We start from the raw sequence: 16,114 nt of genomic DNA, 5'->3' as shown, positions 1-16,114 counted from the left end.
CACTATGCAGAACCAAGAAGCATAACTAACTAACCTGGAGGTCATAAGCTCTAAAGAGCTGACCCAGAACGTCGGCAACTTTTCCTGTACGAGCAGCTTTCTTCCTGAACAAGCTCTGAAGACGATGGGCATGACGGTCCAACTCCGCAAAGAAGTGGTTCTTCAGGTTCATGTTTGCAATTCTGTGAAACTCAGCACAGACCTGCCGAAATGTAAAAAACAAAAATCTGTTCCAGTCTGACTGTATACATAAATATATAGCAACAAAATATTAGGGTTGGGCATTGTTGGGATATTAACGATTCTGATTCCAAATTTTCCTTTCGATTCCGGTTCTTATCGATTCTCGATTCTGATTCTTTGAGGGGTGGAGTTGAAACGGGTCACATGCTTATTTCACAAATAAGAGGAAAGTTTTATTTTGATTCAAAAGGTGGGTTGCAATTTGACGGGGCTTTTTCAATGTCAAGCCACACTAGAGCACCGCTTACTGTACTCCACGGCTGCAACACAAGCGCCTGGTCGCTACGGAAACCAAAACTTGCGCATGTTAAATTTGGAACCCGTGATCAGATTTGAAACCAAATCCTCCGAACGATTCCAACAAAAAATTCCGATGGAATTGTAATTTTTGAAACGATTCCAAGTAGGAATTGGTTCTTGATGCCCAACCCTACAAAATATGCCAATAATGGCAAAACATGTTCTGTGTCAGATTTGGTGAAAAACATGCAGATCCTTAAACCATATCATATGCTATAGTTGATGTAAATCTGAGTCAAACTGTTGAATTTACTGACACAGTCACACAAAATAATTAAAATTAATACTCATCAATACTCTGCTAGAATAGGTCTACATGGGAAAATAATTTTACCTGTGACTCCATTTTAAGGGCAGGCCAGCGTTCCAGGATTTCTCCAAAAGGTAGGTCATCATTGATGACCTCTTTGCGCCGCAGAGCGAAGGTGGTCTGCATTAACTTGGCAATGAGGGGAAGGTTTTTGTCACTCATCTTAACTTCATCCACAATTTGGAGTCTCAATTGATCAAGGCTTGCACCATCTTCGCCTCTTGGGAAATTAGGGAGAAAATTTACTTCTGCCCTCTTTGGTCGTTTGATGTTAATGTGGGGAGCTTGTTTCTCTGGGTTGTTTCTACTCTTTTTCCCAGAATTTACAGCTACCTCGTTAAATCCTGCCCGGCTCAACTTAGAGCGGTAGTTCCCCATCTTAAACTTTAGACTATTTTTCCAACCGTACCATCCTGTCCGAGATCCTGGCTCTTTTAGACAAGGATGCTTAGTGACGAGCGCTTCAGCTACCATTGAAATGTCCCTATCATTGGGATATGCTTTGAAGCTATGCATTTTGGCTGCAAGGGTCTCAAGGATGCCGTGCTTTTGTCCCATAGATAGCTTAAGGGTTTTCCCTGTTCTCTCATATGTAACATTTCCCTCACCAAGAATGAGCTCTACCTCGTAGGAAAAAGCGGGCACTGGAAATACATCAGGCCATCTCTCAGTCCTGTCTGGTGTAAGGGCATAAGGCAATATTATTGTGTCATCTGATGCTACTGAACTGACATCACTCTCAGACCTTGTAACTTTTAGTACAGCCTTATGTGGAAGCTCCTCAATCTCTACAAGGGAACACAACTGCCCATCAAAGTCTGGATCTTGGTATGATAAGCTAAAGTCAAAGTCTAGGTTAAATTTTTCCTTTATCATTGTTTTTAGCTCATCAACAGATTCTGGACGTGAAGATAAAGTCATCTTCCTAACAATGTCCTGGTGTAGGTGGACATGAAGTAGGAAGTTTTGGCGCTACCATTCTTGCTGCGAAAGGATGAATAAAGAACCATTAGTTTGGCAACACACAATCAGGATTTGTTCCAGACAAACTCAGGCAATTTCCAGCAAATTGTAAATGAAAAATATCATTGCTTTGGATTAGTATCATAAACTCAAATTTATACAGTTCATTAACAACGGTGTCACTAATGGCAAATTGATTGCGATATTACACCAGAGTTCATTTTCTCCACAATGCTCGATGAGACTGTACAGTTCCCCACTTTCAAAAACATTTTAATCCTGTAAATCTCTGATAGAAATAAATCTTTTTTGTGTCAATAGCAAATGCCCGTCAATATGGTATGCTTTGAGACTTACCGTGTCATTTAGTTCCGACAGCTGATGCACAGAGAAATTGTCTGAGGATGTCAGCTCAAATGACCTTAAATGCTCACTGAACCAGCACTCGTAGTTCCTGCATAGAAAGGAAACAGAGTTGTTCACAAGCAGTATGTGCTCAATCTTGCTGAATTTTGGAAGTCCTCCAGTGTTGCCTGCAGAAACAAACATGCCCTTTGCATACTCTGTGCCATCTATGGAGACCTTTGATGTACTGTATATGTTTTGGCTATCTGTCTTTGTCTCTATGAAATCTTTTGCCACTTGAGGCAGTGTGGTAACTTGGACAGAGGTGACACTTGAGGCTTGTGTGTGGGGTCTGAAAAATGATGGCGCACTAAAGTGATATGCCATCATGTGCTGATGCTTGGTAGCCAGAGTTTTTAAGACATTCTTGAGACATTCTTGAAATTGTGTGTGCTTTTGAAAAAGCGGTGTTTTCCCTCAAACCTCATGGTCCATAAGTGAACAAGAGGTCCGAAACGCCGCGTCAGTTCAGGGTAGTGCTCAACATAATGATGCTTTGGTCGAAGCTTAAAGTCTGGAAACACCTCTTGGAGACCCTGTCTGTGATCACTTATTTTAGTTTGCATGTACTGGATGGATTCTTCAGTGAAAGATGGAGACAAGACCAGCTGCACGATTTCTTTAAGGTCCATCAATATGACCCATATTTCATCCCCTTCAGGTACTTTACTTCCTACCATAAGTGGTAACAAACGTAGCAAAGTGGAATTTTCATGCCCATTCCCGCCAATGCTTACTTTGGCTGCAAAAGTCTTTGGGATAGGTTGTGGTTTATCAAGCCTATCGAAGTGCTCATAAGGAAATGTGCGAATGTTTGTGTTTAGATATTCAAGAGTGAAATACTTCAGACGAATCATCTCACGGATGCACAAGGCCAACTCAACTGGCACAATACCCTCAAACAGGTCATGAAGTATATCAGGCGGGAAACCAGTAATGGGATGGAAATGCTGCAATGTCTTGCTGAGAGCACACTCACCCGTAACACCAAAGTGAGATGCATTTTCTCCTTGCACAACATTCTGCACATGAAGATCATGGCAGGCCCTCGTTCTCATGCTAAATTTTCCTTCTGAAACTTCAACAGACTGTATCTGGTCTTGAGTACAGCAACAGAATCTGCAGACATATTGTCCTCGGAAACCCTGCACAAAGCCTGCAAGCCCATGGGCAGCCAAATTATCAGCTGCGACACACAACACAGTGCCCCTGATACACTGACCAAAACTTTCAATGAAAATGCCATCCTCCTCAAGAGTGCGCAAGTCTTTCAACAAAGGTGAAAGAGCACTTTGAAAACCACAGCTCTGTAGATCAGGTACTTTGCACAGCAGAGCTAGCTGTATGCAGGCTGGACCTATACTGACTGGGAACATTGGCCAGCAACCAGTATACTGCACAAAGCTTGTTGATCTTTCTCAATGTGCCTAAAGGATTAGCTATTTCAATGTCATCGACATACAAAATCAGTGACAATTTCATCTCTCCTGCTTCTGACAAAAACTGATTTTCTTTGAAATATGTTCCATCTTCATGAGACATGAACATTCCAGGTGGTGATGGTTTAGTTTCTTGAATCTTGTCAAGGAGATCAGTATTTTTAAACATAGTTTGAAGCATCTGTAGTATTGGAACATACACTGCTGTGTGTCCACTGGAATCTACAGTATATTGCACTGGCATTACCAGAGGGTAGTTATTCTTTACATACGTTTTCCTCCTCTTGGCAGTGGAAAGTTCTGCACCTTCCAAAGTAGCACTGACAAAAAGATTACTTTTCATGATAGCTTCAACTAATTCATGAAGAAGGGCATCACTGATCGACTGATCATGCTCTCGAAAAATACTAATGACAGAGTCTTTCACAAGAGGTTTGGACAATGAGAATATTTGTGACAAATTTTCAACTATGTCCTGTATAGCCATCTCTGATACATGAAGAACACTGTTCATTTTCAAGAACAAAAAAGCCAAATTGTTTCTCAATTGAGTGCGCAATTCACCAATGTCATCTGTAGACTCAGGAGGATTGCACTCAAGGGCATCCAGCTCAGGAGAAAGAGAACCCTGATCAGAGTCAGCTTGACTAGGCATCGGTTGGCCGTTTCTGTCAGTTTCTGTCAAGACAATCTCATCCTTAAAATCTGAGACATCACAGTCTGGATGATTCCTGCTTTTATGGGCATTGAAGGAAGAGTACACATTAGTACAGTAGTGACAATTTTTGAATGGGCAATGAACCATCTCATGTTGTTTTAAATGTGTCCTTAAATGACTAAGAAGACTTTTATCATTAAATGGTTGCTTGAATCCACACACAGGACAGATAAATGACACACATCCCACCTGACTTTCACTAGTCACAACTGTCGGACTATGTAAACGTGTAAGGTGAATTTTCAAAGCATTTACTGACTGAAATGTGCAGATACAGTCTTCATACAGACAAGGCAAAGGACTGACTGAGAAACAATTGCTGTGATGCAAATGATAGTGTTCAAGCAACTGTGCTCTTTTATCAAAGGCAGCAGCAGCACAAAGTTTGCACATCCAAGCCATCGTAAAACTATATTACCCTCCTATCAAATCCACAAGTCTACATACATAGTGAAAACAGTTATGGATAGGTTGGAGTCATGTCAGTGTTGTGCATTCATTCACATGAACATACCAGATAGAAGACTCCGTATGTCAGCCAGTTGCCTCAGCTTCAGCCTTAATAGAGAGAAGATTGAAACGTTAACTAGGTTGCGAAACTTTCACAAAAGCACTAACTTTATGTAAAATATCTTGGGAGCATTTAATACAAATTAGTTAAGTAACATTACGACTATGTGGAATGTTTATTTTAACCTCTGTGGCAGAATAATGTCCTTAACGTTACTAGCTAGCTAGCTAGTCCATAAAGACAAACCAAAATGTCTTCAAACCGTAAATCAATAAGCTAAACAAAGATATGAACAAATGGCACTATCAGGTTAAGAAGGGAGATAACGTTAATCTCAGAAAGTTACCTTATTTTAACTTCACGTTATTTTTAAATGTTTAACCTGGAAGTCACCACGCACCGACAGAGGATACTGGACCTCACAGACTGTGACAACGCTATTTTACAAACATATTCTAAATTTAACTGGCCTTACAAAATTTAGAACACATGTCAACGTATTGCGTGAAATAAATGTGTTTAAAACCTCAAAACCGTTAACGTTAGTTGACGTTAGCTACGTCTTGTAAAACCTGCCCAGACATCGTCGATGGAAAAAAAAAAAGCGGTCACAGACTTGACGTGACTGGTTGTTGGAACATTAACGGTTATACAAATATCCAGAAAACTTCTACACTAAAAACGTTTCACTTTAAGATGAAAAATAAATCTAAATACACTGGTTCCCACTTTTTAAAACGTTAAATTTAAAATGGGTTAATAACGATAAAGAAAGCTTAAACTAAACTCAACTCATATTAGCTTTAATGCATACAATAACCACTGACAGCAAAATGTGTTTGATGAAGACAATAATAAAATATCGAAATAATATGGTGTTAAATCAACACATAACTTACCAAATTAGCGCGCCCAAAGAGAACATCAATATAACGGCAGTCAGTGCGGTTAGCACAATGGCAAAAGTTAGCTTGTCAGGTTCAGAAAATTGCTGCATGCCACAGCGGTGTTCCCTGAAAAATCTTCACTGGCAGTCCCATGGTTAATTTTCGACAGTATCTTCTTTCACTTACACATATACATCACCGAAGTTCTCCACAAGCTGCAAATTAGCTACTCTTCTAAATTTCTCCACTGACACGGAAAGCAACAATGGCGGAATTTTCCAGAGGATCGGTGCGTGCAGGGTGCGTGGCTCGATGAAGTGGCACGTCGAAGCATGTACGCACGTACGTGACGTCTCAGCTATTACTGTTAAACTATTTGAGTACAATGACGAAAAATAATTAAAGTGGTTGAGCACTGTAAACTTGAGATTACAAATTTGTACTAATTACTCAGAAAAATAGTGGAAAATTAACTTTTTTGAATTTTTGACAAAACAGAACTCATTTTCTTTAACAAGCTTTTACTGTTGGGTCTTACAGTGTGGGTGTTTCAGCTTCAGTTAGTTTCTTTCACCACCTGCTGGTCAAAAGGAAACATCACTGCTGGTTCATCTTCTCCTTCAAATGAAAACTTTATTGACTTTAGGACATTTTTTAATAACAACCCAGTTTAAAACAATGAAACATAATCAGCATAACAACCAATAAAATACTAAATAGAAACAGAGAAACTCACTGAGACAAAAGGAGTCACCCAATAAAACATGTTCAAATCCTCTTTCTGAATGGATAATAAACTTTGTTTCACATGGTCAGTTATCAGACTCCCAAACTGATTATCTTCTGTATTTATAATAATAATAATAATAATAATAATAATAATAATAATAATAATAATAATAATATGAATGTTTTCTGATTGGCTGATCATGTCTTGAGGTCCAACTGAAATATGAAAGGAAACATTACCAAAAGGTGGTGAGTTTCTGCCTCTACATCCTCCAATTATTTTATATCAACAATGTTTGATATCAAATACTAAACATCACAAGTTTTACTGTGTTTGACCTGAACTTTATTAGACTGATTGACATTCAACATGTTTCAACACATCAACATATTCACAACTTTAATTTCAAGTGTATACTGTATTTATGTATGTATGTGAATACATATGAGTGTTTCTAGTGAGGCCAGGACTAAGTCTATTAAATAAAATTGTATAACAAAGACAAATTGTCCCGCAAAAATTACAGCAAATGAAACTCAGAGACAACCCATACTGTGATTTCTACCCAGACAATACCATTGCTACTTTTTACCATATGGTGTTTCAGTGTCCAGAGGTCAATAGATTTTGGCATAGTGTTTCATCTATCATGTCTAGTATCATTAAACGACCCATCCCTTTCTTACCATATTTGCTTCTACTCAATGACACATCGTCTCTAAAGCTAACTATTAACAATAGGCGTTAAGCTGCCAAAAGAATGATACTCTGTCACTGGAAACCACCACACACATTGTTAGTAAAGAAATGGCTCTCTTCCTACCGGGATATTGCTCAGCTTGAGCTCTCTACAGCACGTTTACATTATGCCAAAACTTTGAATATTGACTGCTAGTCAGAGCTATTAGAGAAAATAAATGAAATAATGTAGATAAGGTCAGACTTTTCCTATTGTTTACATCCTGATTTGTTTTATACATTTGCTTTATTTATTTTATTGTGTTTTTTCGGAATGTGTATCTAATGTATTCAATGTATAATGTTGTTGTGCATATACTTCATTCAGTTTTTTTATTATTATCTAGAATATTGTACTGACCGCTGTGGATTTTAAAATGTGAAGGAGGAAATCAGGATGTGCCTGATATTTTTAAGTATGAGTTGTCTACCCAATGCATGTTTCATCATACATATCAGAATTGAACAACACTTTGTTGTGCTTTTGTTGTGTTTTCAATGGCGATGTAATCAGCTTAAGGTTTCTTGTTGTTTTTCTTTCTGAGGATGCTTCCTCCTCAATGTATGAATGATTGTAAGAAAATGAATAATTGATCACAAAAAAAGAACAAAGACAAATTGTCATATATTGAAGAAAGTTGAGCAGAAAATTCAACAGACTCAAAAAGCTGCTGATGATCCAGTGAAGACACTCTGAGGAAACTTATATCAAGCAGACATTTTATTAATATTTGACAGAAAACTGAATCAGTCAGGATGGGATTTCATGAGGAACAACAGAATATAATTAGTTATTTTTTACATTGTTGTTATTTTGCTTCATTTCCACACAAAGAGAAACATATAGACATGCATTGATATGGATTAACATGCACAGCACAGCGATCAGTTAGGTAGTTTCCAGGAGGATGACTGGTACCTCTCCAGCTACCAGTCAGCACTCACACTACCCTCTGGTCCCAATATATACTGTAAATACATTGAATCACTCAAAATAAAAAAATAAAAGTACAACATGAAATGATCAACATGTTTCCACATGGCCAGGGTCTTCTGAAATATTATAACTGTCATCATTAAGCATGAATACATAATGAAGATAGGTATATAATATATAATCACATATATTGATTATAATATACATCAAATGAGAGTCCATTAGATTTCATGGCTGAAGAGTGAAAGTTGAGCAGAATATTTCTATCTGAGATCAGTTCTGTAACATCCTCTGAACAAACTGATTAACAAGATGAGGAAACATCATGTTTAACATCTTTATATGGATATTTATTAATGTCAGTGATGTGTTACGGTCCCACCACCAGTTTACTTCTGTCATCATCAAACTAACATCAGAATAAATCACAGCCTTTTATCTACTGAACAGCACGTTAGAAAAGCATTAAAACATCAAACTTACACAAAGAAAACTTAAGAATGATAAATGTATTTGTGATCTGACTTCAGTTAGTGATATAGAGGGAGGGAGCTGCTGTACTCAACATTAAACAGCAGGGGGCGTCATCACTGCATTTAAAACCAGAGCTGTTCTCTAATCGGTAGTAATTTATCACGATGAAACATGAAACTACAAGAACAAACAGGCATTACAACACAGAGTGCTGTTTCCAGGAATTACACATTTAACATTTACATTTAATTTCATCACATTTAACGCTGAGAAACCTGAGGCCATTTTTACAATTACTTTTCCGTCAGGTTTTATTTTCTAAAAAAGCTTGTAAAACAGAAACCCTGTTGTCTATAGTCAATCAATGTACATCAATTTTTTCAGGAAAGAATGGGGCTATTAGAATATTTTTGCTGTACTGAGGTCACTTGAATGTAAAAAAAGGTTGTATGACCTTAAAGACAAATAAATAAATAAAACGGAAAATGAATCTCACAGATATGTATTGATATCACACACAGAACAATAAAAGCTAAGCCAATCTAAATCAGTTCCCATATGTCTTTGGTGTCAAACTGTGAAGAAATAAACATTATAACTTATACAGTTGACAAAATATATAATTTATATATTTATATAATTTTTTTTTAAAAAGTCGCTTTTGCCAATAATCAAAATAATAATATCAAATGTATTGCTATGACACACACAGCAATGCTACACAAGCATTTGTGTTGTCTAAAACAGTTCTATGTATTATTAGTCGTCCAGTGCAAAAATAAACATAATGAACATTATAACTCATATAAATGACAAACTATTTACATTTCTTCAAAAAAGGCCCAAATGTATCCCAAATATCTAAACAGTGACGCCATTATCTCTCTTTTTCACTTTACTGTTTGTTCTCACTCGGACAGAGCTAGCGGCAGAAATTACCGAAAACGTAATAAATTATGGACATCGAGTGAATAAATCTTGGATGTAAGCGTTTGGATTTATTGCTGAACTACTCCGAAAAGACGCACAAGTTGCAGGCTGGATAGAAAACCTTCTGGAAAGGCTACAAAGACACCAAAGACACCCCGTGATGGCTAGCTCCTTGGCTATTAGCAGGAAAAAACGGTAAGCAGCAACAATAAATCGTTCCGAAATTATATAAATATTAATCGGAGGTCGCGTGTGACGTCGCCGACGACATCGTAGGGCTCTTTAATAGATTAATTATAAGAATTATAATGAAACATTTGATCACCAGTATATACCTTGTTTTCTACACAGCTGTCTGCTCTCAGTGATTCTGTTCATCTACATCATCACTAGGTTACTTCTTACCAACACCAACTGCTTCTCTTAGTTTACCAAACCCGTAGTGCATTGCTGCCTTCATTCCTTTATCTTTATCCATTTGACTTTGCATCTCTTCCAGTTTCTTCTTCTTCTCTGTGTCTCCTTTCTCCTTCATCTTCTCAATCAGGAAGTCCAAGTGGACATGAGTGGACAGTGAATTAACATTCAGGGCGATCTGCTTCAGTTTGACAACATGCTGAAAGGACTCCTCCAACAACCGATCTTTTTCTTTATGAAGTTCTTCCAAGTTCTTCTCAAGAGTTTCAAAAAGGCTTGACTTGTCCTCCCCTCCTGCTTTGATCTTTTCATACTTCTCCTTCATTTCTTTCAGGGTCTTCTGAACTTTCCTTGTCTTGGTCACATAGATCCAGGGGGTTTTGACATGACTTGATTCATCTGAACACTCACCCTCACAGTCAATGCATTGTTCTTCCTTCACATGAACTGATGCAGGACACCCCCTGGTACAGACAGTGCAGTACCCATCTTCTATGACCTCACAGTGTTTTGGATACCAGGCCAGTGTGCATGGGTAGTGACAGGTCTCCTCACAGACAGTACAGCAGACAGCTCCTCCATAATTTAACCCAAGTGCCCACAACCTCCTCTCTCTGTTGACTTTTTGTTTAGCTTTGTAGACTTCATCAACTTCTACAGTGAACATCTCATTGTTCTTCATCTCTTCTTCATGTTTCTTCAGAGCTTCCTGATTCTGTTGGATTTCTGTCTGTTTTAGATCAATCAACTTGATTCTGTCCTGCAGGTTGTTGATGCAGGCTGTCAGTCTGGTTTGGTATTTCATAACTTCAATAGTTGTCATCAGGCTTTGAGGGGATTGTTTGGTCAGGAAATCAGCAAATTGACTTATTTGGTACATTGTAAAGTCCCATGCACCTTTTAGAGCAACATTATTTTTATTTGTTTTCTGTGTTTTCTGGTGGTTGTTGAACATAAAATGAACAGTATCACCATCTTTATCTTTGGCACATTTAATGTTTGCCTCCTTGAGAGCTTCCAGAACATTTTCAGCTGTCACACCATCTGAGTGTGAGATGAGGGCAACAATGTTCTTCTCCATGTCTTTTCCAAACGGAGAGATCACTGAATCAAAGATGTACCTCAGTCGGTCACTCAGTCGATTCTCACTCCCTTTCATCACCAGACCCACTGCATCAATCTCATGAACTCCATCTTCTGAGAGGAACAAGTCTAATAATCTTTGACTGATGATGTCATCATGTTCGAACCCTCTGGTGTCTCCGTATCCAGGAGTATCGATAATGGTCAGAGAGTAGGGCAGAGGTTTACCTTCAAAACCAAAGATCTGGTACACGATCACATCTGATGTCTGACTTACTGTCTGACTTACTCTCTGACTTTCTGATTGACTTCTCTCCTCTTCTACGATCTTAAACCAGACATCATCCGCCCACTTCACTCCCATGGCATAGTTGACCAGAGCGTTGATCAGAGTAGATTTTCCTGCTCCTGTTTCACCAACAAGTAAGATGGTTTTATTTATCTTGTTTGGATTTTTTTCACCAAGAGTCATTCTTGTCAGAGTTCCAATGTTATCTTCCTTTGGTTTCAGCTGGTAGAGAGCAGGAGATCCTGATTGGATCAGAACTTTGCAGGTGATGTTGTCAAACTTGGATGATGTGTTCCTGTAGAAAAGTAAAGACCAGAGCTAAACAATGAAATTAAATAATATCACTCCACCTACTGGGGCTAAACTATTTTACCTGGTGAATGCTCAAAATATGAAACTATCTATAAACTAAGCACTTACACATCATCAGATATTATGTCATCATTCAAAATAATATTAGTGCTAAAAGATAGTTAAATAAAGTCTAAATTGAAACACATGTACTCTGACACTGACATGTTAGAGACTGTTTAATAAAACAGTGCTAGTAATATAATGATGTAATAATGTAGTAATGCATGTGACCATAACATACATTTGATATTGAAACTATTACTTAAAAATATATCTGGTCTGGTTCTTGCTGTAATCTGGGGGATGTATTTTAAATAAAGTTTTGTTAAGACCCTATAAATCACTTAAAGTGATGGTTCGGAGTAATGTCACCCTAGGGTCCTTTGCACCATGACCTCAAGCCAAACACCCCCTCAGAAGCTTTTTTCACCTGGGTCGAACATTGGGAGAGTTAGCGTAGAGTAGCGTTATCAGCTGAATAGCTTAGCGCAGGGGCTAATGGATCCGAAGTGTCTCTTAACATTACCCCACTAATAATGCCCGAAATGATACCATACGTCTAGGTAGTACAAATAGGTTATGCACTTATAAAACGATGGATTGGAAAGTTTGTAAGTACACCAGAAGTTTATGAACACTTTCCTGCTGGCTTCTGCTCTCTGCTGTTGTTGCTGCTGTGAGACGAGTGCTTAGGGCCGTCTACAAATTACTACACCGAAAAGAGATGCAACAAAAATATTTATTAATTTAATGCTTAAATAAGGTAATGTCTCCAAACTTACCTCAATTATAACTTGTCTCCTGCTAGTTATACTACAGCATTTTAAAAAATAAGTTAAATTAAAGCTGCGAGCAGCGATGGACGGGCCCTCGCGCCTCTGCGCGCATCGGGGTTACCGGCGGACGGCGCTCCTTGCGATTGCGCATTTGCGCGGCACTCAGACGCTGTGAATCGTCAACAATGAAAAGGGAACTTCCTGCCGAGTACAACGATACCTCACACAAGATTCTACGTCATGCGGTTCATTAGCTGTGAAAGGGGGCGTGGCCAAAGCATAGGGGGCGGGTCAAACCATCACCAATAAAAAAGGAAGTCTCTGCTGAGTTCAACAATACCTCACACAAGACTCTACCTTAGATGGGTCAGCATTTATGAAAGGGGGCGTGGCTTAAGCATAGGGGGCGGGCCAAACCATCACCAATGAAGAAGGAAGTGTCTGCTGAGTTCAATGATACCTCACACAAGGGTATACCTTAAAGGGTTCAAATTGTATGAAAGGGGGCGTGGCTTGAGCAAAGGGGGCGGGTCAAACCATAACCAATTAATAACGAAGTCTCTGCTGAGTTCAATGATACCTCACACAAGGTCCTACCTTAAACGGTTCAAATGGTATGGAAGGGGGCGTGGCCTGAGTAAGTGGGCGTAATCATATTATAGGGGCTGGCTCAGGATCACATGTTAAGTTTCATGTAAATCGGATGTTTGTCATATAAGGCGCATTTCCTGTGGCCAGGGGGGGGCGCTATGACCAAAAGTCAATTTTGGCCTGTAGCTGTCCTCAGGCCTGGACCCTTGTCCATCGTGAGAAATTTCGGGCAGATACGACAACGTACACTCAAGTTACAACAACTTCTTTGTTCATCGCTAAACACTCAAAATGGCCGCAGCGCATACGCCCGTCTGCGACCAAAAGTTTTTCTTTTAATAACTTTTCATCGTTCAGGTGTTGGGATGGAACAGACCAAGTTTGAAGTCCATCGGACGAAATCTCTAGGAGGAGTTTGTTAAAGTATAGCACCTTGACTTTTAGGCCTACTTCCTGTTGCCACTAAGGGGGCGCTATGACTTTAAGTAAATATCGGCCTATATTTGTCGTCAGGGTTGGACTCTTATGAATCCTAAAAGGTTTCGAGAGTAATCGGACAACGCATTTTCGAAGTTACACCCACTTCCTGTTTCGGCTCCGAAAGCACCAAAATAGCCGCCCCGCAGGCCACGCCCTATGACGAAAAGTTTTTCTTTTAACAACTTGTCATCTTTAACATCTTAAGATGGCACAGACCGAGTTTGAAGTTGATCGGATGAAATCTCTAGGAGGAGTTCGTTAAAGTACGACATGTGGAAATGGCCAAAATCGCACTAATTTCGAACTTTGAAATCAAAATGGCGGACTTCCTGTTGGGTTTAGGGTATGGCTCTAATGAAGTTGTTTGTACGTCTTGACATTTTACATATGTGAACCAAGTTTCGTGAGTCTACGTTAAACGCACTGGAGGGGCTCAATTTATTTAACTTTGTAGGGGGAGCTAGCGAGCCATTTTTGTGCGCCTATTCCCGAAACCCTTAAATTACGTAAATTTTCACCAGACTTGATGCGACCGCCAAATTTGGTGAGTTTTTGAATATGTAAAGGCCCTCAAAAAGCCAATTCATTTGACGGGAAAAAGAATAGAAAGAAAGAAAGAAAGAAAGAAAGAAAGAAAGAAAGAAAGAAAGAAAGAATAATTCCTTCAGTTTCAATAGGGCCTTCGCCGCTGTCGGCGCTCGGGCCCTAATAATTATTAGGGAATAGGCGCACAAAAATGGCTCGCTAGCGCCCCCTACAAAGTTAAGAAAATTGAGCCCCTCCAGTGCGTTTTAACGTAGACTCACGAAACTTGGTACACATATGTAGCATGTCAAGATGTACAAAAACCTTCATTAGAGCCATACCCTAAACCCAACAGGAAGTCCGCCATTTTGATTTCAAAGTTCGAAATTAGTGCGATTTTGGCCATTTCCACATGTCGTACTTTAACAAACTCCTCCTAGAGATTTCATCTGATCAACTTCAAACTCGGTCTGTACCATCTTAAGAAGAAAAACTTTTCGTCATAGGGCGTGGCCGTGGTCGGCGGCCATTTTGTGTGTTTTGCCACCGGAACAGGAAGTGGGTGTAACTCGAGTGTACGTTGTCCGATTACCTCAAAACTTTTCAGGATTCATAACAGTCCAACCCTGAGGACAAATAAAGGCCGATATTTACTTAAAGTCATAGCCCCCCTAGTGGCAACAGGGTAGGCCTAAAAGTCAAGGTGCTATATTTTAACGAACTCCTCCTAGAGATTTCATCCGATGGAATTCAAACTTGGTCTGTACCATCCCAACACCTTAACGATGAAAAGTTATTAAAAAATAAATCGCCAGACGGTGTGGGCGCGTTTCGATGCCCATTTTGGGTCGCTCTAGCGATGAACAAAAGAGTTTTGTAACCTTGAGTGCGTTGTCGTATCTGCCAGTAATTTTTCACGATGGACAAGGGTCCGGCCTGCAGGACAACTTACAGGCCAAAATTGACTTTTGGTCATAGCGCCCCGCTGGCAACATGAAATGTGCCTTATATGACAAACATCATCCGATTTGCATGAAACTCAGAATGTGTGGTCTACGTGTGATACTCAGCCGGCCCCTATAATATGACCACGCCCACTTACTCAGGCCACGCCCCCTTTCATAACATTTGAACCGTTTAAGGTAGAGTATTGTGTGAGGTGTCATTGAACTCAGCAGAGAGTTCCTTCTTTATTGGTGATGGTTTGGCCCGCCCCCTTTGCATAAGCCACGCCCCCTTTCAACGTTTCAACCGTTTAATGTAGACCCTTGTGTGAGGTATCATTGAACTCAGCAGAGACTTCCTTCTTCATTGGTGATGGTTTGGCCCGCCCCCTATGTTTAGGCCACGCCCCCTTTTATAACTAATGACCTGTTTAATGTAGAACCTTGTGTGAGGTATCATTGAACTCAGCAGAGACTTCCTTCTTCATTGGTGATGGTTTGGCCCGTCCCCTATCTTTAAGCCACGCCCCCTTTCATACATGCTTACCCATTTAAGGTAGAGTCTTGTGTGAGGTATCATTCATCTCAGCAGAGGCTTCATTTTTAATTGGTGATGGTTGGACCCACCCCCTATGCTTTAGCCACGCCCCTTTTCGCAGCTAATGAACCATATGACGTAGAGTCTTGTGTGAGGTGTCATTGAACTCGGCGGGGAGTTCCCTTTTCATTGGTGACGGTTTGCGGCGTACGAGTGCCGCGCGAATGCACGGTCGCAAGGAGCGGCGTCCGCCGGTAACCCCGACGCGCACAGAGGCGTGAGGGCCCGTCCATCGCTGCTCGCAGCTTTAATTAATAAATATTTTTGTTGCATCTTTTTTCGGTGTAGTAATTTGTAGACGGCCCTAAGCACTCATCTCACAGCAGCAACAACAACAGCAGAGAGCAGAAGCCAGCAGGCAAGTGTTATTTACATAAACTTCTGGTGTACTTACAAACTTTCCAATCCATCGTTTTATGAGTACATGACATATTTGTACTACTGTAGACGTTTGGTATCATTTCGGGCATTA

The 16,114-nt window shown here is 39.7% G+C and overlaps 1 protein-coding gene across 2 annotated transcripts in view; it reads right to left on the bottom strand.

The window, feature by feature from the left end:
• Positions 1-9,502: 9,502 nt before the first annotated feature.
• LOC120545262 overlaps positions 9,503-16,114 on the bottom strand; it is a 49,214-nt gene continuing 42,602 nt past the window's right edge. For both annotated transcript variants that reach the window (XM_039779452.1, XM_039779453.1), the window contains exon 5: positions 9,503-11,669. In XM_039779452.1, coding sequence (XP_039635386.1) covers positions 9,980-11,669 — 1,690 coding nt within the window. In that variant the 3' untranslated portion in view covers positions 9,503-9,979. The remainder of the gene's footprint in view (positions 11,670-16,114) is intronic.

This window comes from Perca fluviatilis, chromosome 17 (genome assembly GCF_010015445.1).
Source record: "Perca fluviatilis chromosome 17, GENO_Pfluv_1.0, whole genome shotgun sequence".
Lineage (NCBI taxonomy): Eukaryota > Metazoa > Chordata > Actinopteri > Perciformes > Percidae > Perca > Perca fluviatilis.
This window is presented reverse-complemented; position numbering and strand designations above follow the sequence as displayed.